This window comes from Trichosurus vulpecula, chromosome 4 (assembly GCF_011100635.1).
Source record: "Trichosurus vulpecula isolate mTriVul1 chromosome 4, mTriVul1.pri, whole genome shotgun sequence".
NCBI lineage: Eukaryota > Metazoa > Chordata > Mammalia > Diprotodontia > Phalangeridae > Trichosurus > Trichosurus vulpecula.
In genome coordinates, this window is record NC_050576.1 from 440,482,008 (window position 1) to 440,509,507 (window position 27,500).

A 27,500-nucleotide genomic window follows, 5' to 3' on the forward strand; every position below is an offset into this window, starting at 1 on the left:
TTCAATGGTGGGGCGGCGCACAATGCGGGGGGAGATGTGGTTGGCAGGCCCTGTGGCATAGGGCCCGCTCGTAGAAGGGCAGGTGGCAGAGAGACAGCTTCTGCTCGGTCTTTCCTGGAGAGACAGCTTCCTGTTGGACAAGGACGGTCGGACAGGGACACTCTTGGCGTCCTTCCGGGGATGGACGTCTCTCATGGTCAGGGAGGGGGCCGATGAGATTCTCTCTCGGGCTTCTGGGGGGCCACTGCTTGCTGGGAAGTCGTGGCCATGACTATCCCCAGAGAAGACCACACTGTCGTCCCCCTCGGCCACATCAATGGCAGCGACCCTGTCCACCAGCTCCGGGCAGGGGTCTGGGCAGCACAGCGTCGAGGCCCCCTCCATGGCGGGGATGAAGGCCAGTTTCATGCACCGATGTGGCCTGGGCCTCGGTCTGGCAGGAACAGCCAGACCCCCTGGGAAGAGACATACAGAAAGGGGATGAGCGACAGCGCAGGCCACAGGTTTTGGGACCTGAGGGCCAGAGGATTTGAACCCAGGTCCTCAGACGGCAAATGCAACACTGCTCCTCACTCCCTGTGTGGCCTTGGGCAAATCCTTTGCCTGCTCTGGGCTTCCTCTTCCTGCTTGGTCCGAGGGAGTCCTGGCTTCCTTCTTGTCCCAGCCCCACCTTCCAGTGACTTTTGATCTCCTCTGCTCCCTCAAGGCCACAACGTGCCTGGCTCTGAGGACACGGGAGCCTGCCCTGGTCCGGCAGAGCCGCTGGATCAGCAGCCCGCACACTCTCAGCAGAGCTGCCCAAAAGGAGAGAGAAGATGCTGGAGGAGCTGGGCCAGCGGCTGGGGCGCCACATGGCAGCACGGGTGGGGAGGAACTCAGCCAGCTCCTGCCCTCCTGGAGCCGAGACACAGGCCGGCCCACAGCCTTGGGAGTTAAAGCCTCCTGCTCCTCTCGCCACGTTCTCTCCCCTGCCCTGACTCTGCAGAGAATGTCCCCACAGAACCGCAGCTCCCCAGGATGGAGACACAGGCCCACCCCACCTCACCTCGGTCCAGCATCCTCCCAGGGGGAGGAGGCAGGAGACGCTGAGTCCCGGGTGCTCCCGGCTGGCGGAGACTTTGAAGGCCAGACCCACATTCCCATAAGTGATCTCACTGCAGCACACCCAAAAAGGGGGCATCCAGTGCCTGCTCCCTCCCCAGGCAGCCTAACTCACTTAGGGCTAAACTGTGCTTGTACCTTGGAATACACATCTCACCAGGTGTGAGCTCTTTGAGCACAGGAACCATTTGTCCTGTCTTTGTATCTCCAGTCCCTAGTATACAGCTGGGGAGCACAGTAGGAGCCCTGTCTTTCTATCTCCAGTCCCTAGTATACAACTGGGGCGCACAGTAGGAGCCCTGTCTTTCTATCTCCAGTCCCTAGTATACAGCTGGGGCGCACAGTAGGAGCCCTGTCTTTCTATCTCCAGTCCCTAGTATACAGCTGGGGCGCACAGTAGGAGCCCTGTCTTTCTATCTCCAGTCCCTAGTATACAGCTGGGGGGCACAGTAGGAGCCCTGTCTTCCTATCTCCAGTCCCTAGTATACAGCTGGGGCACACAGTAGGAGCCCTGTCTTCCTATCTCCAGTCCCTAGCATACAGCTGGGGTGCACAGTAGGAGCTTGGTGACTGAGAGATCGCCTTAAATTGTGAGAGGATCTTTATTGTTATTCATTCTTTTATTCTGATCAATCCTTCATCATGATTCCTCCTCATTCCTACGAGGTAGGAAGGACAAGTAGGAAAGTTATTTTCATTTTTACATATGGTGAAAACTGAGACCCAGAGGAAGTAACTAAGGCCTGTCCCCAAGCTTCTGGCCAGCATCGATGGAAGCTGGTCCATAGGGCAGCTCTGTGTCATGAAGCCCACGTGCAGCCCTGGCCATCCCAAGGCTCCCAGGAGATGGGGCAGAGCTCCCATTCTCTCTTCCCCTCCCAGCACTCTGACAGAGAAGACAAGCCCCAAGAGGCCCAATGTTCCTAGCAAAGGAGGACTTGATCCCCTTAGGCCCCTGCCTCTTTTTCTCTCTTCCCCATACTGATTCTTTGCACGACCGAGAAGGCCCCCTGAAAAAAACAGCTCTGACCCAACAAGACCAGAGCAAGAAAACAGGAGCCTCGAGGGTGATGAGCTCCCTGTTGCTGGGGGTCTTGAAGAAATGACCCCTTGTTGGGGAAGAGGTCACAGAAATGAGCAGGTTATGGAGCCAGTGGACCTGGGTTCTAGTACCGTCTATGTGTAGCTAGGCAGCCTAGCCTAGCAGAGGCATCTTTCAGAGTCTCAGACCAGAGGAACTTTGAGCTTCCTTCCAGTTCTAAATCTGCAGTCCTCTGGTGCAGGGCACTTCTCCAACAGCTTCCCAGGGGGCCCCGGTGGCCTCTTGGGTCCCTTTCAAGTCTCGGAGCTGGGGAACCTAGGAAATGCACTCTTTCTCTGGGCCGCCATTCTCACAGTGGTGTGATTGGGCAGAAGACCCCAGTGTGTGATCGCCTGGACTTTCATCCTACCCCACCCCCCACTGCCTCTCATCTGGGTCACTCCAACACTTCCTGAAACTAAGGGGGACATACCCCTCCCCCCAGCTCTCAAGGCACCAGTCCCTTCACCAGCGTTTATGTGAGCCACTGTCTCTCAGGCCTCTTCTCCCTCCCCAAATGACCTGAATCCCATGATGTGACTCATGTGTACCTTTGTCCTCCCCATTCAAATAGTAGCTCTGAGAGAGAGAGAGAGACAGAGAGACACAGAGAGAGAGAGAGACAGAGAGAGAGACAGAGACAGACAGAGATAGAGAGACAAAGACAGAGACAGAAAGAGAGACAGAGACACAGACAGACAGACAGAGAGCCAGTGGGAGTGGGTTCATTCACCACCACCAAGCACGGTGTGACGTGTAGTAGGTGCTTTATGAAATGTTTATTGACTGGCACAGAGTTGGTGCTTAATAAATGCTTACTGGTTATGGGAAAATGCCAGGCAGTCTAATATGGACCCTAGACTTTAGGAGGGAAAGTCAAAGAATTAAAAGATTAGTTAAATCAAGCAATTACTAATTAAATGCTATGGGCCAGGGCTGTGCACACAAAGATGAAAATCAGTTCCCTGCCCTCAGGAACTTACATTCTAATGAAGGAGATGTGTATTAGAGGTATGTGCAGACCTGATGAACAAATAAAAGAAAATAATCAAACAGATACAGGGTGTTTGGGGGAGAGAGGGCCCCAGGACCTGGCTGGGAGAATGAAGAAAGGCTTGAGCTGAATCTTAGAGGAAACCAGGAATTCTAGGAGGTGGTGGTGAGGAGGGAGTGCATCACAGTCATGGGAATGCCCATGGTGGGAGGTGAGGGAATAGGTGGATCAGTGTGGCCAGACTAGGAAGTGCATGGAGGAAAGTAAGGTGTGGTAAGTCTGGAAAGGTAGGAAGAGCCCAGTTTCTGAAAAGATTTAAAATCTCCTAGTACAGTAGAAGGGAACACAGTTCTGTAGGCGTGAGAGACACTCGAGATAATTCTGGTAAGAACAAGAAGAGGGAGCTATCTTACGCTAGACAGATATGGCTGCACAGGGAGCTCTCGGAGGTGGACAGGTTTTTTTTTTTTTTCTTAAAGGAAACAGAGAAGATGAAAGCAAGGACAAGTGCCCATTGGGAGGCATGTTGGCCAGAAGGTGAAGGCCAGAAGGAACTGGGGTTTGTGATAAAATCCTAGGACAATAAAATGGTGGCTTTGGGGTTGTTTTTCAGTTCTGTTTTTTTCCCCACTTAACAGTATTTTATTTTTTCCAAGTTCACATAAAGATAGTTTTCAACGTTCACTTTTATAAGGTTTTGATTTCCGAATGTTTTTTCTCCCTCCCCTCCCCAAGACGGCAGACAATCTGACATAGGCTATGCATGTATGATCATATTAAACATATTTCCACATTAGTCATGTTGTGAAAGATGAATCAGAACAAAAGGGGAAAGCCACAGGAAAGAAAAAAAAATAACAAAAAAAGAGAAAATAGTCTGCCTCAATTTCAGTTCCGTTGATAGCAAGGTGGTCCCAGGTGAAGTAGAAACCCCATCTCCTTGGGCCCCTCATGTTCGCTCTGTGGACTGATCCTGCCCAGCTCTAAGAGTCTGTGACTCTTCTCTCAGTTTCTCTCTCTCTCTCTTTCTCTCTCTCTCTCTCTCTGTTTTCTCTCAGTCTGTCTTTGTCTCGCTGTCTCTGTCTCCTCTCAGTCTCTGTCTCTCACTGTGTGTGTGTGTGTGTGTGTGTGTGTGTGTGTGTGTGTGTGTCTTCTCTCAGTCTGTCTCTGTCTCTCTGTCTCACTGTCTCTCAGTCTCTCCCCTTGAGAAATCCATGTGTTTCGGTCAGGCCAGTGCCCCCTGGGTGTAGGGCATACAGGTGCTGGCTGTGATCTAGGATCCTTCTCCCTGCAGGAGGGCTGCCATGCCTTATACACTTTGGATGGACGATTGTGTGAAGGATTTCTCATTTGCTGGGCAGAAATCATTAGGGTTGATTTGGGGGCTCCTGCCACTTTCAAGGCAGCCCCACTTCTTGCTAGCTCCACGGGCTGACCCTAATTTAGCTACAAGTTTCCCTGCAGACAGAAATCTGATGATCCTGATGGCAAAGCTCTGGACTTTCATGTGGATTCAGCATGGGTGGGGCCAAAAGATCCCAAGAGTCCCAAACCCCAAGAGATGGAACCTCTGGTGCAAGCTAGGGTTATCCTCACCTACCTTCCATCCCCCTTAGCAGAAGTAGGAGGGTTAGTGGGGGATGCCAGGGTCTATCCCTATAGAAAGGAGATAGGAGAATGCCAGGCAACCTAATATGTGCCCTAGATTTTAGGGGAGAGGATGTGAAGCAATTAAAAGAAAGAAGAGGCCAAACCAACCAATCAATGCCCATTTATGAAGCGCTCACTATGTGCTAGGCACTGTGGCTACAGAAATGGATATGTAAAGGCCCTGCCTTCAAGGAGCTTACAGTCTAATGGGGGGGACCAACTTGGCAGCTTACACCCTAGTGGGAGAGACTGCCTGGGTCAGAGGTGACATCTTACAGAGAATAATGGTGTGGTGCCCGGGTCTGGGAGCAAAGGTGGCTCTTACCAAGCTGGATGCCCCAAGCTTTATTCCCAAGCTAGAGTTAGTCCCTAGAAAGCAAAGACTGTCCCTGTCCAAGTCCTATCTGTCCTTGGAGAATGTCAGCTCCCTGACGGCACAGAGTTGACCTGGTCAAGGGCCCATCAGGCACCTTGTAAATTCCCAGGATCTCAAGATCCCCAGGTCACCGATGAGACAGGAGGAGACTGTCTGGGTAGTCACCAAGGGCACAGCAGGGAGCTTCTGCCCACTGGGCTTGGGTCTGAGGAGATTGTAAGGCCAGCGCTGCTCAGCTGCCCAAACCCACAGGACAGGAGGAGATGCCCCTAAGAACCAAGAGGTGGAGGGCAGTCCATGCTGCACTTTGGGGACTGGGGGCAGGGATAGGAGAAGCAGGCATGGCATCAGATCATAATCATGAATGCCAAATGACCGAGCACGTGCAGGCTGGACTCTAGTGCCATCCCTGGCCCCCCAGCATCCCACCGCCACACAGGCTCATTGCCTGGCCCTTCTCCAGGTGGGAGGTGATGAGAACCTGAACTGGGCAAGTGACAGTGGCTATGGGAAGGAGGCAATGGATGTGGGAAATATTTCCTTGGCCATAAGTGTCAGGACTTGGCGACAGGTTGAGCGTAAGAGGGAAAGCTGGGAGATGGAGCCCAGGTGTCAGCCCTGGGAGTCAGTGAAGCGGGGCAGCTGTGGGGCACAGAAGGGAGTGGTTTGGGATAAACTGGGGTTCAGGCACCAGTGGGACACCCAGATGGGGCTGCAGGACCAGAGGGCTCCAGAGAGAGTACAGCACTGTCAGCCATCTGCCTGAAGGTGGGAGCGGAAGCCAGGGAAGCAAGGAACTTTCCTGGGAGACAGCCAAGGTAGGGACGAGGTGGGAAGTCTCCCCTGTGATACACTGGCAGGAGGCTGAAGGGGAACAGAGACCCCGGGCTGGAAGAGACTCAAAAGCCAACCTTTTTATTTTACAAGGAAGAAACTGAGTCCTAGGGACTTGGCCAAGGTCACATAGTCGAGCAGTAAGTTCTTTGGGTGAGAAAGGTCCCTGGCATTAACACTGAGGTTGTCAAGGATGATGGCCAGAAGGGGGAAGGGAGACACAGGTCTATTTATCTTCATCCCTCCCACCCCCACCCCCATCCCCCATAGTCCTCCATAAAATGACTCAAACTGAGAAAGGACTACATTAATGGCTGACAACTGGACCTCTAATAGCATCCCTGTCCCTCCCCATCACCTTCGGGATAAAGTCTAAACCTCTCATCCTGGCATTCAAAGCTTCCAGAACAGACTCATACTGGACCACTCCCAGAGCAGAACTAAGGTTAATGAGGGAGATTGGGAGAAGCCAGTTTGGACTCCATAGAAGGAGGGGCTCAGCTTGTCAGCCCACAGCAGGAGACTGACTGATGGAGGCAAGCCCTCCCAGCAAGTGCTGAGCCTTATTAGGCCTGGGTGAGAGGATTCCTCCTTTGGGTGGGGGCTGGACTCTCTCATTTCCAGGGCTCCTTCCAACTCCAGGCTGCCATGATTCATCCTCCCCCTTACTCACAGTCTTCCTCCAGCCACATTTGACAGCTCACAGCTCCCCAAAGACACCCTGTGGTTTTCTGCCTGGGTGTCTTTGCCCAAGCAGTCCCCCCTCCCCAGCATGCCCTCACCTCTTTGCCAAATGAAATCCTGCCCTTTCTCCCAGACAAGCCTGAATCCCTCTGGCCTTGTCATGATGGGCAGCCCAATTCTGGAGGACAGGTTCTGGGCAGGCCTCCCACCATCCTGGAAGCCCAGACACCAGGCAGCCTTCATCTGGGTAGGCTGAGGACCCCTGCGGGAAAAGCCCACAGCCTGTGTGAAAATCTCAGCCTGGAGGAGGCTGGGGCCCTGGCCATTGCCGGGTCACTCACTGTGACCGCCTCAGCTCCAAAAGGCTCAGTCGTCTCAGCCAGGACTCACTGAGTGTTCCCAGATGAAGGGCCATCAGCAGCCCTGGGGACACAGACAAATCAACAGGAGGGTCCAGTCTAACAGGGCTGGGGGACAAACACAAGCAGATTGGGAATGGGCTGAGGGCAAGTTAAGGGCTGGAATTCCACCCTGAGACAGGCTTAGGAGGCAGAAGGGAGCAGTCATGGCATCTCACCCACACACCGAATGAATCCCCCCAAAGGCCTCACAAATGATGGTCCAGGTTCTGCTCAAAGACCTCTAAAGAAGGTAAGCCCACCAGCTCCAGGGGCTGCCCATGGCCTTTGGGATGCCCCTCTCTGGCTGGCAGCCAAATTCCCCTGACTGGGAGTCTCTTCGGCTTCTCCTTCCATTGCTGCCCTCAGCGGTGGTCCCCAAGCAGAACATCCTGCTCCACCCGTACTTGGACCAACCCTCAGGGCCCCTGGAGCTTCCTCTTCTCCAGGTCCTTCCTACATCACAGATTCTAGAGCCTTCACCCTCCTTGCCAGCCTCCTCTCTTGCTTATTCATATCCTTTCTAAAATGCAGTGCCCAGTCCTCAAGGCAGGCTCTGAGGAGCTGTCACCTCCCCCAGCCCTGGTCCAGGTTCCTTTTTTGCTGCTGGAGGGCCAAGGAAGGAGGGGGAGGAGGAGGCTGGAGATGAGCATGGAGGAAGGAGCAGGAGAAGGGGACAAGAAAAGGTTGTAGGAGCAGCTGGACGAGCCCTCTGAGGTCACGGCTCCAGGTCCTCTACTCCACCACGGATCCTCTTTAGCTCAGGGGAAGCCCAGGACTACCCCCTGGGTCACTGCCTACCTTCATAAGGGATGCCATTTTTCCCCAGCCAAATTCAAGGGCCCTTTAATATCTAGCCAGGGAGCCATCTCATCGTCAAGGCCAATCTCTTCAATCTGCAGATGGAAAAACAGGCCCAGAGGGTAAGTGACTTACCCAAGGTCACAAAGCTAGTAAAAGGCTTCTGGATTCAGGATTCAGATCCCTTGAGGGCAGAGCTAGCTAGCCCCTTTCTCAGCACTCTTCTTCAGAAGAGCTGAAGATAACGGCATAAACAGAAATGGGGATGTTGGAAGGAGCTGATGATAAGGTTCAGTTTGGACAGTTGGGCCTGGGGCCCCGCGGACTCATCCAGGAGGGATATTCTAGGGGGTATCTCCAGTGAGGAAAGGATAGTGTGGGGAAAGCCCACCCAAAGCCGGCAGAGAAGGGGAGCTCAGACAGGAGGAGAGCGTCCCAGAGAAGGAGGGCTTGGCACCAAAGGTCACCTTGGGCCAGGGGGCCCAAAGGATGAGGCTCAGGAAAGGGCCACCGGCTTGGCCAGTGAGGAGGCCAGAGGGGCGGAAGCAGCTGCCAGAGAGCCTCGGAGGAGAGCTCCGGAGAAAGGGGCTTTGAGGCAGGAGCAGGTGTGGGCCCTCCTCTTTCCCCCACAACCCCCATCCTGTTCTGATGCAGCATGCCTATCCCCCTGCGCCCTGGGGACCCCCCCCCCATCACAGTTATCATCATTCCCCAGGCATCCACCAAGGGCCAAAGAACCACAGGTGTCAAAGTGATCAGGGGCCTCGGAGGCCATCCAAGCTAGCCCTCCACATCACGGAGGAGGGGACTGAGCCCCAGAGAGGGAAGGGACATGCAGGAGGCCAAATAGGCAGTGATTCTGCACAACTCCCTCCAGCGACAGGGAACTCACTACCTTCTAAAGCAGGCCATTCTCCCATTAGATTGAGGCCCCCTCAGCTCTGGGTCTGCTCCCTCTTCGGTGGGGCAACATCCTGACCCCCCAGTCCTGTGACTCTGAGCTGGGCCCCCTCCCAGAACCCCACCCTTCCTTCTGCCTGGACAGCTGTAAGCTGCTTTCCCGCCTGGGGGAGGGGGCCCGGAGCCAGCCAGGCAGTCCTTGACCCACGCCTGGATCCCATGAGCACAACAAACTGCTGTCATGACAACCCCTCTCCAGGCTCATAAACACGGCCTTGTCTCCCTCCCACGAACGCCAGCCGGCCCGCCTATCCCTCCCATCCCCTCCTGGTTTCCTTGCTGGCACTGAAGGTTCATCTGGGGAGGTGGAGGCAAGGCCCCTGCCCATCAGCCCAGTGCTTCCTGGGGCACAGAAGGGGAGGGATCACGGGCTCTGAGCTTGAGAGTCGGAACCTCAGGGGCCATCTAGTCTACATTCCTGCCCTCCCCCCACTTTACAGGCTGGGTCACCTAGCTAACCACTAAGGGGCACAGGCAGGATTCAAACCCAGGTCCAGCAGGTCTGCAGGTTCCCAGCTCTCCAGTCAAAGTAGACCTAAGAGCTCACCCACCGCAGCACACATCTAAGGGTTAGGCCAGACCACGAAAGTCCTCGGGCTACCAGTTGGAGGCAGCCGACAAAATCTGATGCCTGGTGTAGAATGCCATTCTCCAAGGCTCTCAGAGAATCAAAACCAGGACCTCAGAGGTCTGGCTCAACTTTCTGCCAAAACAGAAATGCCCTCCACAACGTCCCTGGAAGAAGCGCGCCATACTTCTGGGTGAATACCTCCAGAGACGGGGAACTCACTACCTCAAAGGCCATTCTCTAATTAGACTGATTCCCTATGTCTTCTGCCCCTTGACTCGGTATCTGCTCCCTCTGCTATGGGACAGCTTTTCAAATACTGCCCTATATCCAGAGGAAACGGAGGCTCGGGAGTGTCTGTGACTTTCAGAGGGTCAAAGCAGAGGAGCCAGGACTTTCTGACCCAGGGCTTTGCCCACAGTACCCGCTGGTGCCTCCGTCGCAAGTCCTGCCAGGACTTCTCGAGCTCTCTCCACATGGTGAGTCAGGAGGGGAAGGTTTCACTTTGGGAAAAATGAATAACATGGAAAAAGCCTATGAGCACCCAGCTGTGAGAGGAGGCCTGAGGAGCCTATCCCAGCTGCCAAGCACAGGTCTGGACTTCCCGGTGGGGCCACCCTGCCATCTGGGGACCTCGTGGGGCTGGGGGCTGGGGCTGAAAGCTACACTGCTCGGAGCAGCCAGCCATGAGGTGGAGCCTTTCAGCTCTACAGGGCACAAACTGGACTTTCCTGGGAATCTGATGCAATCTGATTGATTAAGCTCATAAAGAAAGCCTGGCTCAGTTTTGCCAATGGGAAAGAAAATGAACATCGAAAAGTATGGACCAGCCTTTGGGACGCTGAATTCTCTGGAAGGATGTCTCCCTTGGGCTGCTGAGACCCTCCTATCTCCCTTCTTAAATATAAAGATGGCAAAGACATCCAACAATGAAAAGCTTCGAAGCGGAGGCTGGTGGGTGGAGCTGCAGGCCTCCTGGCCACTCCGGGGGGGTCAAGGCTGAGCACCCAGTCTCCAGCCTCTGACCCAGTGATCTCACCTGCCCCAAGGCAGACACTGAGAAGGAAAGTTCCTCTAGAGGCCCCACCAAAGTGGGGCTCCTTTGGGGGAGTGGAGGGCTGCAAAGGAAGGGGCACCCATCGAGGCATGTCAGCAATCTGGAGAGACGTGGCAAGGCTTGGACGAATTGGCACAGAGCAAGACGAACAGAACCAAGAGATCAGTTAGAGCCTCTGAGGCACTGAAAAGAAAGTGCATTCCAGAAAAGCAAGCCTGCAGCCTTGCAGCACAGAGGTGGGGGGCTACTGGCACAGAATACTGCGTGCACTGTCAGATGCTCTCCCCGTGGAATCCTCTAAGTTCAATGTTTCTCTTAACCACAAGACAGCCGTCCCTCTGTGTGGTATGTGTGTGGGGAGGGCTGAAGTGACCGTGATATAAAGATCAAAGGCGTCAACAGTGTGAGGATGCTGCCCAAAGCGTCCTAGCAAGGGTCCTGGTGTGCCTGGGATGCTGCGATCTGCCTCTTGCCTACTCTGCCCTCACCTGGGCACCCCTCCTATCACCAGCCTAGCAGGACTCCTCCCCAAGTGCAGGTGATGCCAGGCATCTCGGCAAGCCTGGGGTGGGCTTCTCCCCACAATGGAGCGTGATACAACACACAGAAGCCGAACCCTGATGCCCAGGCACCTGCACCCAGCCCTTGGCACCTGCAGGAGGCTTCTCAGCCCAGGCAGGGATGGAAACCCCAGGGTTCCACTGCCGAGCACCTGCTCAGATAGAAGTGTCAGCCATTCTTGGCAGCCACAAGAGGCTTTGACCAATTAATTCTCCTCCGTGTCAGATTTCAGAAAGCATCCCCCTGCCTGCCCATCATTCCCAAGTAGTGGGATCCATGTGAAGGGAACCAGCCGACTACCCAACTATCTCCCATCCAGGACACCCAGTCTGGATGTGAAGAGGCCACAGCCTGCTGGCCCTACTGTGGCTCGGGGAGGAAACTCAGGGGCGAATCAGCCGCCTCTCCCCACCCTCCCCCCTGCCCCCTTGTACCACTGTGCTGGGACTGCACTGCCACCCCTGGAAACACAATCCTACGTGCAAACGTCCACCTGTCTGCCACCCCCAAGGACTGGTTCTCATCAAGCATGTAGAGGGGCCAGTTATAGTCAACAGCAGCCAAGCCACGAGGGTTTTGGGGAGGGGGCTGTTTTGGCCCACCGCCTGCAGTGGGAACTGGCTGGACAGTCCGGACCTTACTAAAATACTTCCTCTTCTCTGGCCCAGGTGTTGCCCCAGCTAAGCTCCTTGGCCTGTCGTCTGGCCCCAGCCCCCACTGACTGCTGCCTAGAGATGGTGCTCCGGATGGTGCCACAGCAGCTGAGCCTTTGCCTTTCAGACTGAGGCAGTTACTTGGCATGGCCACCCTTTAATGACCAAATCGGGGCTGGGTGCGGACAATAAGCCGGGCCCAGAATGGACTGGACCACACACGGCCAGAGGGTTTTCTGCATCTCCTTGTGGGATCTCACATTCTTCCCAGTCAAACGTCCCTGTTCATTCTGGCGCATTGTTCCAGCTCGCCAAGATATTTTTAAGTCCCTGTCACATGAGCGGTTACTCATCTTCACTTTGTTTGCAATTCTCATAAGCATGACACTTGGGTCTTCATTCAGGGCCAAGGACAGAGCCCAGAGGCACTCTATTAAAGACCCCTCAAGGTTGACCTCAACCCAATAATTATTACCTTCCCCTCCCCACCTCACCTAGATATTCAACCCCCTACACATTCAGCCAATGTATCATCAGATGCCCATCAGATGCCTGGAGATGTACACACGGATGACACCTCCAGCACCTTCCTGCATTGGCCAATCTGATCGGAGACCCATGAGGAAGAGCCCTGGAGAAGTATCAGGAGGGGTGTGTGTGCACCCCAAGGCTGCACCAAGCTCCTTGGGAACCTCTGCTTCCCCATCTATAGCCCTGACAGAATCGTGATTTGCAAACTTCCAAGCATCACACTAATATTGCAGCCTCCACGATCAGGAAGGTAACAAGTTTGGCACACCTGGGTCGCCATGGCTTTCCCTCAGGTCCCACAGAACTCTGGGTAATGCCACATTCTGGAATTCTGCCATCTCCCCCTCCAACGTTCCTCCTCCCAACATTTTAGCAGGCCTCTCTCCCAACACCTGGCACAGTGCATGGCACACAGTAGGTGCTTAACAAGTGTTTACTGACTCACTGACTGACCATGGCTCTCAGAGATCCACCATCGAGGCTCCTGGATCACATCAGCAGGTTCATTCCCCAGCTGAGGCTGAAAGTCGAGTGAATCAGGAGATCTGATCAGTCTCCCGGCTGTCTCACCTCGCTGAGCTTCCCTCCCCCAAGCATGTTTGCCCCATGAGCCACAGAGGCCTGCTCCATCCCACCTCCTCAGCTGTGAGTTGACCTCCCCCTTCCTCGGGGGTCTGACTCCGACCATAGGGAAGCTTTTAGATCATCTTTTCGTTTTTCTTCTTCCTTGCCCCCAGACACTCATTCAGCCCCAAGAGGCCAAGCCCTGTGCTAGATGAGCTGGAGCTACCAAGACAAGAAAGGAAGCAGCCCCTGCCCTCATGGAGCTTCCCTTCGACGCCTCTTTTGATACCTCATGAACTTTTGTGTATCCATCCTTTGAGATCTGTCTGTGCACATCCTTCGAGGCCCAAGCTTGTCCAGAGCCCCCGGGGCAGACAAACTGCATCCTGTAGGGGCCTTCCCCTGTCCTTCCTCATTGCACAATCCTCTTCACATACAATATTCCAGACAAACAGGGACAGGGAGTATTCCCTGACCTCATCTTGTGCTCTCCCACCTCACACCAGGAATTCCCAAAGGCTGTGAATGCACTCCACCCCAATGTTGGCCTGTCCAGTCCAAGTGCCATCTCTCTGTGAGGCATTCCTCCATCCACCCAGCTGGACCAGGAGGAGAAAGGAAATCCCCCAACCAGGCCATGAGCTCCTCAGGAACAAGTTTTCTTAATTTTATCTTTGCATTTCTGGCACCCAGCCCAGGGCCTGCCTCAACTGGAGTTAGACCCCAATAAAGGCTTGATTTTATAGTCTTGGGCTCAAAGATCACTGCAGACGGTAGCTGCAGCCATGAAATTAAAAGACGCCTGCTCCTTGGAAGGAAAGCTCTGGCCAATCTGGACAGCAGACTAAAAAGTAGAGATATCGCCTTGCCGACAAAGATCTGCGTAGTCAAAGCTGTGTCTTTTCCAGGAGCTATGTATGGCCGTGAGAGGTGGTGGACCACGAGGAAATCTGATCACCACAGAACTGGCAGTTTGGAATGGTGGTGCTGGAGAAGACTTTTGGGAGACCCTTGGACACCAAGGAGATCAGATCGGCCAATACTTAAAGAAATTAACTCATACTATTCACTGGCAGGTCAAATACTGAAGTTGAAGCTTAAATACTTTGGCCACATCTCGAGAAGATGGGACTCATTGGGAAAGAGCCTGATAGTGGGAAAGACAGAAGGCAAAAGGAAAAGGGGATGGCAGAGGATGAGACGGATGGAGAGTGTCATGGAAGCAATGAACATGAGCTTGGACAGACTTGGGGAGATAGCAGAGGATGGAAGGGCCTGGTGTACTGTGGTCCACAGGTCATGAAGAGATGGACACAACTGAACAACCAAAAAGAGGCTTCAGAAAGGAGACACCCGGTCCCTAGATTGGAATCTCTTGGCCTTCATCCCAACCACAATCCCCCTTCTCAGTGCCTTGGCTGGAGGGGGGGGTGGTTCCTGGCCTCTCTATTAGACTGGAAGCTCCCTGAGGGCCATTGTTTTTCTCCATATCTGAGGCACCTGGCACAGTGCCTTGTACAGAACTCCTGCTGGTGGAGGTAGATTTTTGTCAGGTTACAATGACTCTTCAGAGCCTCAAATAGCTCTCGAACCATCTTTGCTGGCCATGATGTCACTCCCGTCACTGTCTGCTATTTGTACAATCTGTCCCCTAGTTTCTGGTCTCTGGCTGGTGCTCCTTCCCATCAGTGTGGGACCACTCCAAAGCACCCCTGGCAAGCACACAAGCCACCCTGGGCCACCCTCTCAGGGGCTCCTTCTATGCCCTGGGATCGAATGGGGCACTCCCCTCCCTCCCGTCTGAGGAGCCTAGACCCATCACAGACAAGGAGGAGTCTCTGAATACCTGTCCATTAAGCAGCAGGCTGTTACTTGTTAGTGCCTAGAGACCAGTGAACCCAACAGTGCATGAAGCTTTACGCTTCTCACTGCATGTGCAGACATGCGAGGTGCCGAGCTCCAACTCCTAACATCACCCCTTGGTATCCCAGAATTGTAGAATCTCAGAGCTGGGGTGAAGCAGCTCTGAGACGCCCCCCTCAGAGAGGGTCCACCAAATCCAGCCCCTGGCTAATGAGGGGTCCTCCATCCTCTGCCGGACACCCTCCTGAGCCCTCTGTCTCCCCAGGCAGCCCCTTCCACAGAGACGAAGCTCCTAACACTGAGTTGCTACCTGCTCCTCAGTAGAACAAGCCTCACCTGGGTCCCTGACAGTGAGGCTCCCTGAGCCCATCGATCACACCCCGGATCCTTCTCTTCCCAGGCAAACATCTCCAGCCCCTCCCACCTTTGTGCTGGGATGGCACTGTTGGTGGGAGCTGGGGAGAGGATATCACCAGCACTGCTTAGAAGTGCCTGTGCTCTTCCATCTGTAGCTCAGAACTGCCCTCCCATGCATCCAGTCTTCTCCCCAGGCCAGCCATCTCCCCCTTAACTCACTGCAGTGTGTCTGCATCCTGCTCCCAAGTCTCCTTGGCTTGCCCATGATCTATCCCTGTGCCTCCCTGGCCCTCTCCCTCTCCCCCCATCTCAGGGGCCTCATCAGCTCCCATGGGCTTAATGATCACTTCTGTGCAGGTGATGCCTCCATCTCTCTATCCAGCCCTGCTCTCTCTCTCTTGAGACTCTCCTCCGTCACCAGCTGCCTTTGGACACTTCCACCTGGCTGGCCAGCAGACAGCTGGGACTCCATGTATCCACCACAGAGAAAGCCCAGGCCACACTAGGACCTTGTTCTTCTGGCCCTCAGGCCTCTGGAAGGCTCTTAGGCAAAGAGGTTGAAGAAGTGTGACCTTACTAATCCAACCTTCCCATCCCGCTCAGCCGCTCCTCTCTACATCCCAAAGGGGAAGAAGAGAGCTCCTTCAAGACACCGCAGGGATGCCAGGACTGACCCGCTGAAGAAGGCACAAGCCTGGCCCCTCCCCCTCAGGGGCCCAGAATGATTCACTGACATTGCTAAGGGATTTGGCAACTTATAAGGCACTGCACCATTGGAGCCTCGGCTTGCCCTGGGTGGCAGGTACTAACAGGTACCGGCATCATCCCAGAGGAGGAACTGAGAGCTCAGAGAAGCAAAATCACCTAGCCAGTCATGGTCAGGGGCAGGCAGGCCAGAGCCCTGGTCTCTCTGGACTCCCAAGTCAATGCCTAGCATAGACATCCAGAACCACCAGGGATATCACACAAGACCACCTAGAAGACGTGCTGGAAGGCTTGGTGGCCTCTGGTCACTAAGATCAAAGGCGGGAGTGCTCGGGGTGGGGGGCCTTCCTGCGGGAGGTGGCAGTGCCCACCTCGGAGGAGTGGTCAGATCTGGATAAAGTGATTCAAGCGCTGGACACTGGGACCGGCAGACCAAAGTGAAACACCTCCCCTCAGGGAGGTTACATTCTCCCGGGTCATAAGCAGAGGACACAGATAAGTCAGTAGGAGACAGAATGGGCAGTACATACCATGAACAGGTAGGGCGGGAGGTGGGGATCAAGAAGGTTTCACAAGGGCCTGGCACCTGAGAGGGCCAAGAATCCTAGCAAATGGAGCAGGGAGAAACGTGGAGAAGGGAAGGAGAAATGTTAACCAGGGAAAGAGGCCAGACGGGCACTATGCGCAGTCAGTGATGGGAGGGGTTGGTGGTATCCTACCTGGGTGCTACTGGGGCAATCAGAAATTGGGCCAATGCAGTGAGGATTTGGTTAGATCCTACCCTCTCGCCCTGCCTGGAGGAAGCCCCTGGAAGGGCAAGCATGGAGGCCCAGGGGCTGGGGCCTGCTTTCCCTGGGCTGCCAGCTAGGGGGCCCTGGCACCCAACCTGCAGAAGCTCCCACCGGACCCAGCCCATTGTCTCTGTGTTACCACACACTCCTGATGATTCATAGACAGAATTATAGAAAAACCCACAAAAAGTTTTTCTTTTTTTAAGGTCCATTATAAGTCCATTTGGGAGGCCAAAGCTGGTGCAAGTCTGGCTGGTGAGCAGCTGGCCCCTCAACTCTCAAACAGGAAGGACATTGAGCCCTGATCCCTCCCCAGGGAGAGGAGGGCCAGGGGGCTCAGGGAGGCCCAGCCAGATGCCTCCCAGTCACTCCCCCCCCACCCAGGAAGGAGGGTATTTTGAAATCCTAATGACCCAAACAGACCCAGAGATGAGCTTGTCAGTGGAGGCCAGAAGATACAGAGGAGATCCCAGATTTAACCTGGAAGCCAAGAAAGCAGGAGAAGAGGGTCCCTGCCTGCTGATCTGCCCGGTCCACCTCTCCAGGCCGGTTCATGCCCCAGGGGCTAGACCAGCTGTCCAGGCTGCTTTCTACCTGGCCATCTGGCTCCAAAAGGGGAGAGGCCAGCGGGGCTCAGCCTCCCCAGACACCTTCCACCCCAGGTAATGCCAGAGTTAGCAGATACATCAATGACAGATGTCTGAGGCACCAGCCTGGACATCTGCAGGCGGCTACAGGTATCAGCCCAATGTGCCAGCCTGGCAGGCATGGTGTGGCATGGTTTGGCATGGCACAGCAGCCACCCAGCTCTCCCAGAGGTGGTGCGTCTGGAGCAGATGCTGGAGCAGGGACTAGAGAGCCAGAAAGTCTGGGCACAGGCCCAGGGAAGAGTTCCCAGCCTGTTGGAGAACCCACCTGACGAGTTTGAGGAGAAGCCCTGCCAGGGAGGCTCCCACAGTCACAACCTCAGACCAGGCTGGTGGGCAGAGAAGACTCACCAGGGAAAGCCATTTGTTATGGTCTTGAAGCCCCCAGCCTAGGCACAGCACCTGGCATAGAGGGACACTCATACCCAGACCAGACTCGTCATCTCTGCAGCTGCCCCACCTGGACCAGGCTCCTCCGCAATGGGCACGAGCCTTGGGCCTGCACTCCAGGCCTTCCTGGACCCAGGCCCAGTCCTTGGGGAGGGCTTTATCTGCTCATCTTTGGAGCTCTGGTCCTCGGACCCAGCCCAGCTGACTAGTGGGTCCAGAGAGGCCCCCAGGCCTTCCTGCCAGCCAGGCCTTCTTCCCCAGAACAAACTGCCCTTCCCTGGTCTCCTCTATTAGAACGTCAGCCCATGGCGGGGGAGGGCTGTTTTATTTCTGTCTCTGCATCCCTAGTGCCTAGCAGAGGGCCTGGCGCACAGGAGAGCATTTTCAAAGTCCATTATTTGATCAACAGATTTTCACAGTACTTTACAGAAAGCTTTCTTTAAGACAACCCTGAAAAGAGGGAAGTCCCCACATTTGGACTCCCATTTCAGGATGTGCCCTATGCATCGCTAGGACTCCACCTCCCCACTGGGGCCTCCTCACCTCCCAAGCTGAACCCGGGGCCTCGCCTCCCTCCCAGACCCAAGGCCTTACTTCCCTGCCTGACCTGGGGCCAGCTTCTCCCAGCAGACACCAGAGGCTGGTGCTGGTGACTAATGGGGCTTATGCATCTTGGCCATGAGACTGTGATCTTCCCCTGCTACCCCAGAAGGGAGCCTAGCAGCCAGCTCACCCCCAGGGGATGCCAGGCACCCCAGAACTCACTACTGGGCCTCCTGATCCTGGCAAGCCTTGGCTGACCCAGCCGCTTCATCAGCCCCGGCCAGTAGCAGCTTGGGTTGTGTGGCTGGAGAGGAAACCCTCAGAGCCTAGACATCCAACCCAGCTGCTCCCCTGGGCACATCTCCCCAGGCTCCAAGGACTGGTGTTTACTCTCCCTCAGCTGCTGTGGCCCATGCTCTGAGAATACCACCTCCCCTTGGGGTGTCTCCCCACTTCCTACTCCCCCCAGGCCTGAGTCAGCCTCTCCACAGCATGCTCCCAGCCCCACAGGGGTCCCCCTTGTCAAACAAGGCTCACCAGGGGCCTGGGTCTCTATCCCCGCCCCCAGGCCTATCCTGAGGATGGGCCAAGCCTGGATCTGGAGGCTTCTGCTTGTCCTCACACAGGACTGAGGAAGGCTGGAGAGCCCCTGGGCCCCGTCAGAAGAGGGTTGGGAGAGAAGAAGCAGTGGCACTGACTTCCCTCCTTCCAGAATGATCCAGAGAAAGGATCACGGTCTGAATGCCACCTGAAGCAGCCTATTTGCGCTCTTTTTTCCTTCTCTGGTTTTGTTTCTTTCTCATGGCTCATTCCACTGGTCATAATTCTTCTTTACAACTTGACTATTGTGAAAACAAGTTTAATGTGAAGGTATATGTAGAACCTGTATCGGATTCCATGCCGTCTTGGGAGGGCAGCAGGGAGGAGAGGTGGGGGAAGGGGCTCTGGTCCTCCCCAGGTTTGGGGGAACCACTGGCTTAGATGTGTACAGGCAGGGAGCCTGAGGCATAGTGCGAGATTCCTCTGTCAGGGAAGGACACTCAGCTGTGTCCCAGGGGTGTGACTGGGGCGAGAGCTTGGGCCCTGCCAGGCTATTCAGCCAGCCAATGACCGCTGTGCCAGAGCTCTTGGCCAGGGCCCGGGCCCGTCCTTCCACAGGGTCATAGCCTCTGTACCTGGCTAGACTTTCTTTGTAATTTTCCCTTGTCCTGAAGGAGGACAGAGATGCCTCCTTTGAGGCCCTAGTCCCCACGTTGGGTAGCTAGTGAGATGCAGTCAGACCAATCGGCAGCAAGGCTAGGGAGCGATGGTCCCCACCTTTGGATGGCTCTGACTGGGTGAGATGCCCAATGGGCCAAGCTCTCATTGCTATGGGGCACTGCCAGAAGGCTAGCCCCGACCATTTCTAGGTAGGGAGGTCAGGTGGTCACGCTGGGCCTTCCCCTCCTCCCACCCTCAGGGGATCTCTGGCAAACAGACCTGGCCAGGGAGGTGAAGAGCAGTGCCTGAGGCTTGACAAGCACTCTCTCCCCTTCAGTGAAAGCTCATAAAGGCACCTCTGAAACAGAAAACTAGGCTGCCAGACAGGGAAGGGAGAGAAGGGGCTGGTGCCGGGGCTTCTCCTGGGGGCCTGGCATCCAGTCCTGCTGGGCTGGGCTGCCCACTCTCCGGTCCCCTCCCAGTAACAAGAGTTTCTTTTTGTCCCTTTGGTTGCCCCAGAAGGAAGGCAGGAAGCATCCTTCTCTGCCACTGGGTCTGTCTCTAGAGGCCCTCCCATCAGACCCCTGGCTCCACTCCTATGGCCACTGCCTGAGCTCAAGCCTTTCCCACTTCTCATCAGGACCACTGAGACAGCCTCCTCCTCCTCGGTCTCCCTCTCTCAAGTCGCCTGGCTGTCACCATTCTGTCCTCCACACTGCTGCCAAACAGATGTTCCCAAAGCACAAGGCTGACTGTTCCCCCTACCCAAGAAGCTGGGGGGGCCCCCTCATGCCCCACAGAACCAATATAGGCACCCTTTTTTACTTAAAGCCTTCACACGCCGTGTCCCTGATCCTTGCTACACACTCATGCATTCACATACACTTGCACGCACACACTTACACTCATAATCACACACACACTCATATATGCACAGACACAACTTCTATACATATAAACACACTCACACATATTCATACATGCCCATACGCTTACGTCACACAGACACACACACACTCACACATACACTCACAGAGACTGACACTCAAAGACACACACACATACTCTCATACACCAACACACAATCTAATCCCCCCCTGCCTCACCCCTTCCAGTCAAACCGGCCTATGTGCCGCCTTCCAGCTGCTCCCTCCAGCTTTGCTCAGGCTGTCCTCCACGCCTAGACGCTCTCCCTAACTTCATACTAGGCCCCATCTGGGGCTGCAGCCTACAGGGCCCTTCTTAGCTCCCCCAGTTATCAGCATCCCCACTCCAGGCCTTGAAATGCTGCTGAATTTGTCCTGCGTTTACTTCTCTGGTAGCACCAATCTAAGCAGTGGTCGCTTAGCCCCGTGCACCTCCCTCGCACCAGCAGAGCAATGGAGCAGGGCCTGCCTCAGCCTGGTGTTGGCAAGTCCGGTGCCTGGCATAGAGCCACCGGCACGTGGGTTCCGAATAATAGCTGGGCCTGGGGTTTCATGTGGCACACGCGGCCACCTTCTCTGCCGCCCCGCGGTTAGAGCTCGGCCCAGGCCTCCCGGGTGGGTCGGAGGTAGCATTGAGCCCAGGCTCCCCGGTTTCTAAGCCAGCTTGCTCTCCACCATGCTACCCCACCTCTCGTCTGGCACACAAGAAACGCTTGTTGGAGTGAGCTGAATTTTACAGGCGCAGCGGGAACCTGGGCTTAGAAAGACCCCGGCCCTGGCTGGGATCTCGATTGGCCGGTCCCTGTACCGTTGTTTTCGAATTCCTGTTGCTTGGTACCAGCCCCAAGTTCCTCTTGGCTCCAGGCTGCTGCCCCCTAGCCCCCAGCAGGACAGAATCAGAGGCAGATCCCTGAGGTAGCCAAGGCCAAGGAAGGAAGGCAGCTAAGCGAGCCAGCCCCTCTCCCACGCTGTGGCCTTCTCCCCCACCCCTCCCCCCTGCTCTCCAGGAACTGGGTTCTGATGGACCTGCCCTGGGGGTGGGGGAGGGAAGGCCCTCAAAGCTAGGCTGCGCAGGCTACCCGTCTGGAACCACACGAATTTGTGCTGAGCCCGCCGGGTCCAAAGGAGAACTTATCATTTCCTGCCCCCCCGTCTTGTTCCTCTTTCTCACTTCCTCATGTCCGCCAGTGGCACAAACACCCCTCACACCCCCAGACCAGCTTCCAAGTGTTATCACCGGCTTCCCTCTCTGGTTCCAGGTCCCAGCCAAGGCTTGTCTGCCCCATCACACCCCTCTCCTCCGCCCCTGGTGCCTTCTCTCTTCCCCCTACACCCCAGTCAGAGACCCCTCCCCTCCCGCCCCCCACCCTCGCCTCCAGGCTCAGCTTCTGGCTTTCTGCCTTCCACACAGCTGCCAGGCTAGTCCTCCCTGGGGCACCCGTCCAGCCACTGCACTTCTGGATCTCTGATGGACGGAGAAGAAAAGACAGCAAGGGAGATAAAATTCACCCCAGAATCTCCAACTACCCCTTCCCTCCCCCCACTTACACTCACCCCTTCAGATTAAACCATGAGTCAGGATGCGGGGAACCAAGAAGAGGGGGGAGAGACAAGAGACAAAGGTTGCAACCACTGCTTGATCTGCTGCTGCTGGGGATGGGGGGTAGGGGGCTCTAGGCCCGAGCTTCATGAGCTTCTTCAGTTGTTGGGCTTGGGGGATGGGGAGAGGGGGGAGGGGAAAGCCAGGGAAGGAAACCACTGAATCCAGCTCAGCTGCTCCCAAATCTCCATGGCTGGACTTGCCAACAGCAGGGAAGAGACCCCGGCCAACCCTGAGCAGGAGGGAAGAGGCACCAGCCTTGTCTCACCACCAAGGGCAGCAGTTCCCCGGGGTCTGGATGCCATGGCTCAGCTGGGCTGTGGTCTCATTCAGCCGGAGCTCACTTAGCCCAACCTCAAAGCCACCAGTTTCACCCTCATTCTGGAGCTGGCACCCATCCATTCTAAGACCCACGGACTGAGCCTGGGATGCTGGGTGCATGGCCTGCTCTTCCTATGATCACCACCCCAAAGGAGGGAAGGCAAGTGGAACAGAGAAACAAAGAAACCGAATCGAGATCAGGCACCATCATTTTAAAGCGTGAAGCACCTTATAGGCCCCCTAAGTCTGGTTCTGTCATTGTATAGATGGGGAAACTGAGGCCATCCATAATGAATTGCCCAAGGTCATCTGGGAGTCAGTATCAGAATTGGGCCCTGAGTCCCTCCACACCAAAAGTGTCAAATTCAAACAGAAACTGGGCCCCACGAAAACATCTATAAGGAGGGGCACATACTGACTTAGAAAACCACACAGTAACATTACGTCTTGTTTTGCTTTACTTTTATTTTGTTAACTTCCCAATTTCATCTTAATCTGGTCCAGGTATCATGCTGGCCACGGGGCTTGACTGAACCCCAAAAAATAAAAGCCCAACTGAAGTCCAGAGTAGCAGAAAGGACCCTAGGCTTGGTGCCCAAGCCTGACTGCCACAAGCGCAGGCAAGTCTGGAGGAAGAGGACACCAGACTGGATATACCCTACGGTCCCCTCCAGCTCATCCAACAGACACCAGCAGCAGTATGCCCCCATCACACCCTCCGTCCTAGGAGGGCAGAGGAACAAGGAGGGAGTGACAGGAGGGGAGAAGGGGGAGGGAACACAGAGACCCTGCCACAAAGGCCATGGCGGGAGGCAACAGCAAAGAGCAGGTTTTCAGGCTTCCACATGAATTTTGGAGACAAAACCAAGAAAATAAAACTTATCTAGAAGATAAGAGACTCAAGGACAGTGTCTAGTGGAGCAGTCTCAGCAAGATCAGAGATACTGGGGATAAGACATTCTCAGACGTGCAGTGGGAACACTGCCAACAGGCAGGCCAGCATGAAACATGAAAGAAAAGACACAAAACAGTAAATGGGCCAGAGAGACAAAATAGGTACGCCAACTTAGCTAGAGAAAAAGGCCCAAGGAACAGGAAAATTACACAGAAGAACCAGAACTCTCCATGGAAGATGCAGACATTAGAACCACAGAATGGGAGCTATGGACAAAAGAGACCCCACAATAACATCCTAGAAGGGATCATCCAGCAGGATGCACGGAACTGAGATGAGAGATCAATGGACAACGAAAATAGGATTGAATGTCACAGAACTTAGGAAACAATGAATAGGTATATGGGTTAAAACAGAAAACTGGGGGTGGGGCAGAAAACTGCAGCTTTAGATTAGTCAAAATTTTAGAAAGTATATGAAAGCAAGCAAACCAACCAACCTGGCATTTGAGGAACTACAGAAAACTGTCCCTGTGGACAAATACAGGCAGGTAGAAAAATCCACAAGCCCCCAGCAAGGTGAAATCCTATCAAGAAGTCTTCTAGGGATATGATTGCTAAGCTTTAAATTATAAAGGCAAAGAAAGAACCCCCAAGCACCTAGGAAAAAAAGAAAATCATATAAAAACACTAACTGAATCATGATCCTTCTCAGCCATAGGAGAAAGATGGCAAAGCAGACAGGACTCTACATGATTCTTAAAGGCACAGGAGTAGGGCCACTGTCAGCATATTCTGATAAGGGGAAGGGGGAAAGGAGAAAGAGAAGGGGAAGGATGGGGAATAAGCATTTGTAGAGTGCCTACTGTGTGCAGGCACCATGAGATCAGCGCTTTACTAATATTATCTCATTTGATCTTCCTAAGAACGCTGTGAGGCAGGTGCTGCCGTCATTATCTGCATTTTACAATCGAGGAAACTGAGACAGACAGGGTTGTGAAGCTAGCAAGTGTGGCTCAAGTCTTCCTCACTTCAGGCCAAACACTCAGTCCGTGCACTGACACCCCCAGTTCCCTCAAAAGACTCTCTCTGAAAAACCTCAAAGAATTTATCCACAGAATTGAAGGAGTACAGAGAGCTCAATGCCAGTAGAAGAGGAATTCTAGGTCAACAGAAGAAATAAATTCCTAAAAGTAGTAACACACACAAAACAAGTCATGCCACTGTGTGTAACTATAATGGAAATGAGTACAGTTTGAGTTCAAAATGTGCATTATGATGAGTGGAAAGAAAAAGGGGTTAAAATATGTCCCTATTTACAAATAATTAGATTAAAACAGATAATTAAAAGGAGAAGGAGGAGGTGGTTCGGAGCAGCGAAAAGAATGGTGATTTCAGAGAACCTGAGGTTAAATCCCATTTCTGCTACTTCCTTCTCTGGGCCTCAGTTTCTCCCTCTATAAAAGGGAGGAGGGTTGGACTAAGTAGTCAGTCAATAAATTTTATTAAGTGCATACTACGTGTGCCAGGAACTGTGCTAAGCATTGGGGATACAAAGAATGACAAAAGCCAGTCCTTGGCCTCAGGGAGCTCACAGTTTAATGGGGCAGAAAACACACAAGCAAAATACATTCGAACAAGCCATGGAGAGGATAAACTGGGAATGATCAACAGAGAGATAATGCTGGAATCAAGATGGTTTGGGAAAGGTTTCCTGTGGAAGGGGGAGGTTTAGCTGAGACTTAGAAGAAGCCACTGGAGTTTATTGAGTAAGAAGTGTGTATGATATGATTGAAGAAAATCCCTTTGATGGCTGAATGGAGGATGGACTGGAGCGGGGAGACCCCTGAGGCAGGCAGACCCCCAGCAGCTATCACCATAGTCCAGGTGTGAGGTGAGGAGGGTATGTACCAGCGTCAGGGCAGTGTCAGAAGAGAGGAGAAAGCTATTGAAGAGATGCTGCCTGCCGAGATGAAATTGAGGAGAGATGCTGCAGAGATGAAATGGACAAAAGATACTGCAAGGGGGTTGGGGGGTGGTGGTGAAATGGACAAGAGATGGTACAAAGGGGGTGGTGGTGAAATGGACAAGAGATGCTGCAGAGGTGAAATGGACAAAAGATACTGCAAGGGGGTTGGGGGGTGGTGGTGAAATGGACAAGAGATGGTAAAAAGAGGGGGGGTGGTGAAATGGACAAGAGATGCTGCAGAGGTGAAATGGACAAAAGATACTGCATGGGGGTGGGGTTGAAATGGATAAGAGATGGTGCAAAGGTGAAATGGACAAGAAATGGTACAAAGAGGGGGGATGGTGAAATGGAAAAGAGATGTTGCAGAGGTGAAATCCACATACCTTGACTACAGACTGGATGAGGGATGTGGTGAGGGTGAGAGAGAGAGAGAGAGAGAGAGAAGTCCAGGATGACTCCTAGGTTGAGAGTCTGGGGGATTGGGAGCTTAGGGGTACCCTGTACAGTAACAGGGAAGGCAGAAAGAGGGGAGCATGTGAGGGAGAAAGGTAAGGAGTTCTGTTTTGGACATGTTGAGTTTAAGATGTCTACTGGAATCCAGTTCTAGTCCTCTGAAAGGCAGTTGGAGATACAAGATCAGAGGTCAGCACAGAGATTGAGGCAGGAAAGGTAGACTTGAGAATCGTCAGCATAGAGATGGTCATTAAATCCACGGGAACTGATGAGATTAAAGTGGTATAGAGGGAGAAGAGAAGAGGCCCAGGACAGAGGCCAAAGGGACTCCTATGGTTAGAGGTGGTTGTTGCTGCTGCAGCTGTTGCTAAAGAGTGTGATTGGGAGGAGGATCCAGCAAAGGGGCAGTCAGAGAGGGAGGAGGAGAAGGGTGGGGGAGGGAGGGAGGAGGGTGTTCAGGAAACCTAGAGAGAAGAGAATGTCCAGGAGGACAGAGTGACCAATAGTGTCCGAGGCTGCAGCAGGGTCAGGGAGAATGAGGATTGAGAAAAGACCCTTGGAGTTGGTGATTAACAGATGAATAGGAACTCTGACGTGGGTAGTTTTGGTGGAATGATGAGGTAGTCAGACTATACAGATTTAAGAAGATAGTGGCAGGAAAGGGAGAGGAAACATGTATTGTAGATGGACTTTTCTGAGAGTTTAGCCGCAAACAACAGGAGAGAGATGGGATGACAGCTAACGGGATGGATGGATGAGGCAAGGGCTTTTTAAGGATGGGGAAACAGCCATGTTTACAAGCATCTGGGAAGCGGTCAGTAAACAGGATGATAAGTGAGAGAAAGTAGAAACGAGAGAAGGGCAGTCTGCTGGAGGAGACTGGATGCAAGGGGGTCACTTGAGCAAGCAGAACAGAATGGAGAACTAGGAGAAGGGCCATGTTCTCATGTGAGGTGGGGATGAAGGGAAGATAGTGGAGGAAGGCATCTGAGGGATGGGAGATAGGAGGGGAGAAACAGAAGGCAAGGGTCTCAGCTTCGAGGGTGGAGGGGAAGGAGCCACTAGAGCTTTGAGGAGGGATGAGAAGGTTTGGAAAAGCCTCAGTGGAGAGTGGGATGGTGAGCTGATTTGGTAGGGGTAAAAGGATTGTCTTGCAGCAGTGAGGGCCCATCAGGGTTGTGTGACATAAATGTGTCATGGACCCAGGCAGAATGGTTGCGTGCTTTTCTCTTCCCTTATTTGGCAGCATGTAGGTAAGAGGACATCTGAAATTCCATTTCATTCTAAATCTATGATCTATTCACGGCTACGCCAAGAAAGCTGAACTCATATTTCACAAAATGAGAGCCAAGCTCATAAATCACAAATAGTTCATGTCTTAAAAGAAAGGAATTTAATTCACTAAATAGTAACAGGAGTCGTAGAAGAGTCAGATGGTTGTGACTCATTTCAGATAACGTGAAGACAAAACCTGAAAAGATTGTAACCCTTCATAACATCGAAGATGGTCTGAATTCCTGTGTTAAAAGAAAAAGTTACAGAAAAGATGTCAGACAAAACCCATCGAAAGGAACTATATTTAATAGTAAAAGGTACTAATGGTGTAGTATTGAGGTTGTTCTAAAATATGTCATACAACTACAATCTCGAAGAAAAAGCGGCGATTGACTCCAGGACTGCTGAGCAGGGATGAGTAGAATCACACAAGGAAGAAATCAAGGCCTGGAGGTTCAAGACTGGGCCCTCACAGCTGCTAGGCAATCCCTCTACCTCACCCATGTCAACTCCTCATCCCATTCAGTCACAGTTTTCAAGCTTTTCTTCTTCTCACCAGCCGCATTTACAGAGGATGGTGAACCCCCCTGCTTCCCCTCAGGCATCTCCACCTGGAAGTCCCACAAGCCCTCCCTCTGGGAGTCGAAAATAGCTGTTAGGATTCTTCCTCCCAAACTTCCTTCTCCTGCTGACTTCAGCTGTCTGTGGCCCTCCCATTCCCTCCGTCTCCCATGTTTGTACCCTTCAGATTCT

The 27,500-nt window shown here is 53.7% G+C and overlaps 1 protein-coding gene across 1 annotated transcript in view; it reads right to left on the reverse strand.

The window, feature by feature from the left end:
* CAMKK1 (calcium/calmodulin dependent protein kinase kinase 1) overlaps positions 1-27,500 on the reverse strand; it is a gene marked incomplete in the record, with an annotated part of 56,160 nt that overhangs the window by 10,955 nt on the left and 17,705 nt on the right. Inside the window, 1 exon segment of the mRNA XM_036754332.1 lies at positions 1-455. Within this exon segment, the coding sequence (XP_036610227.1) occupies positions 1-408 (408 nt within the window).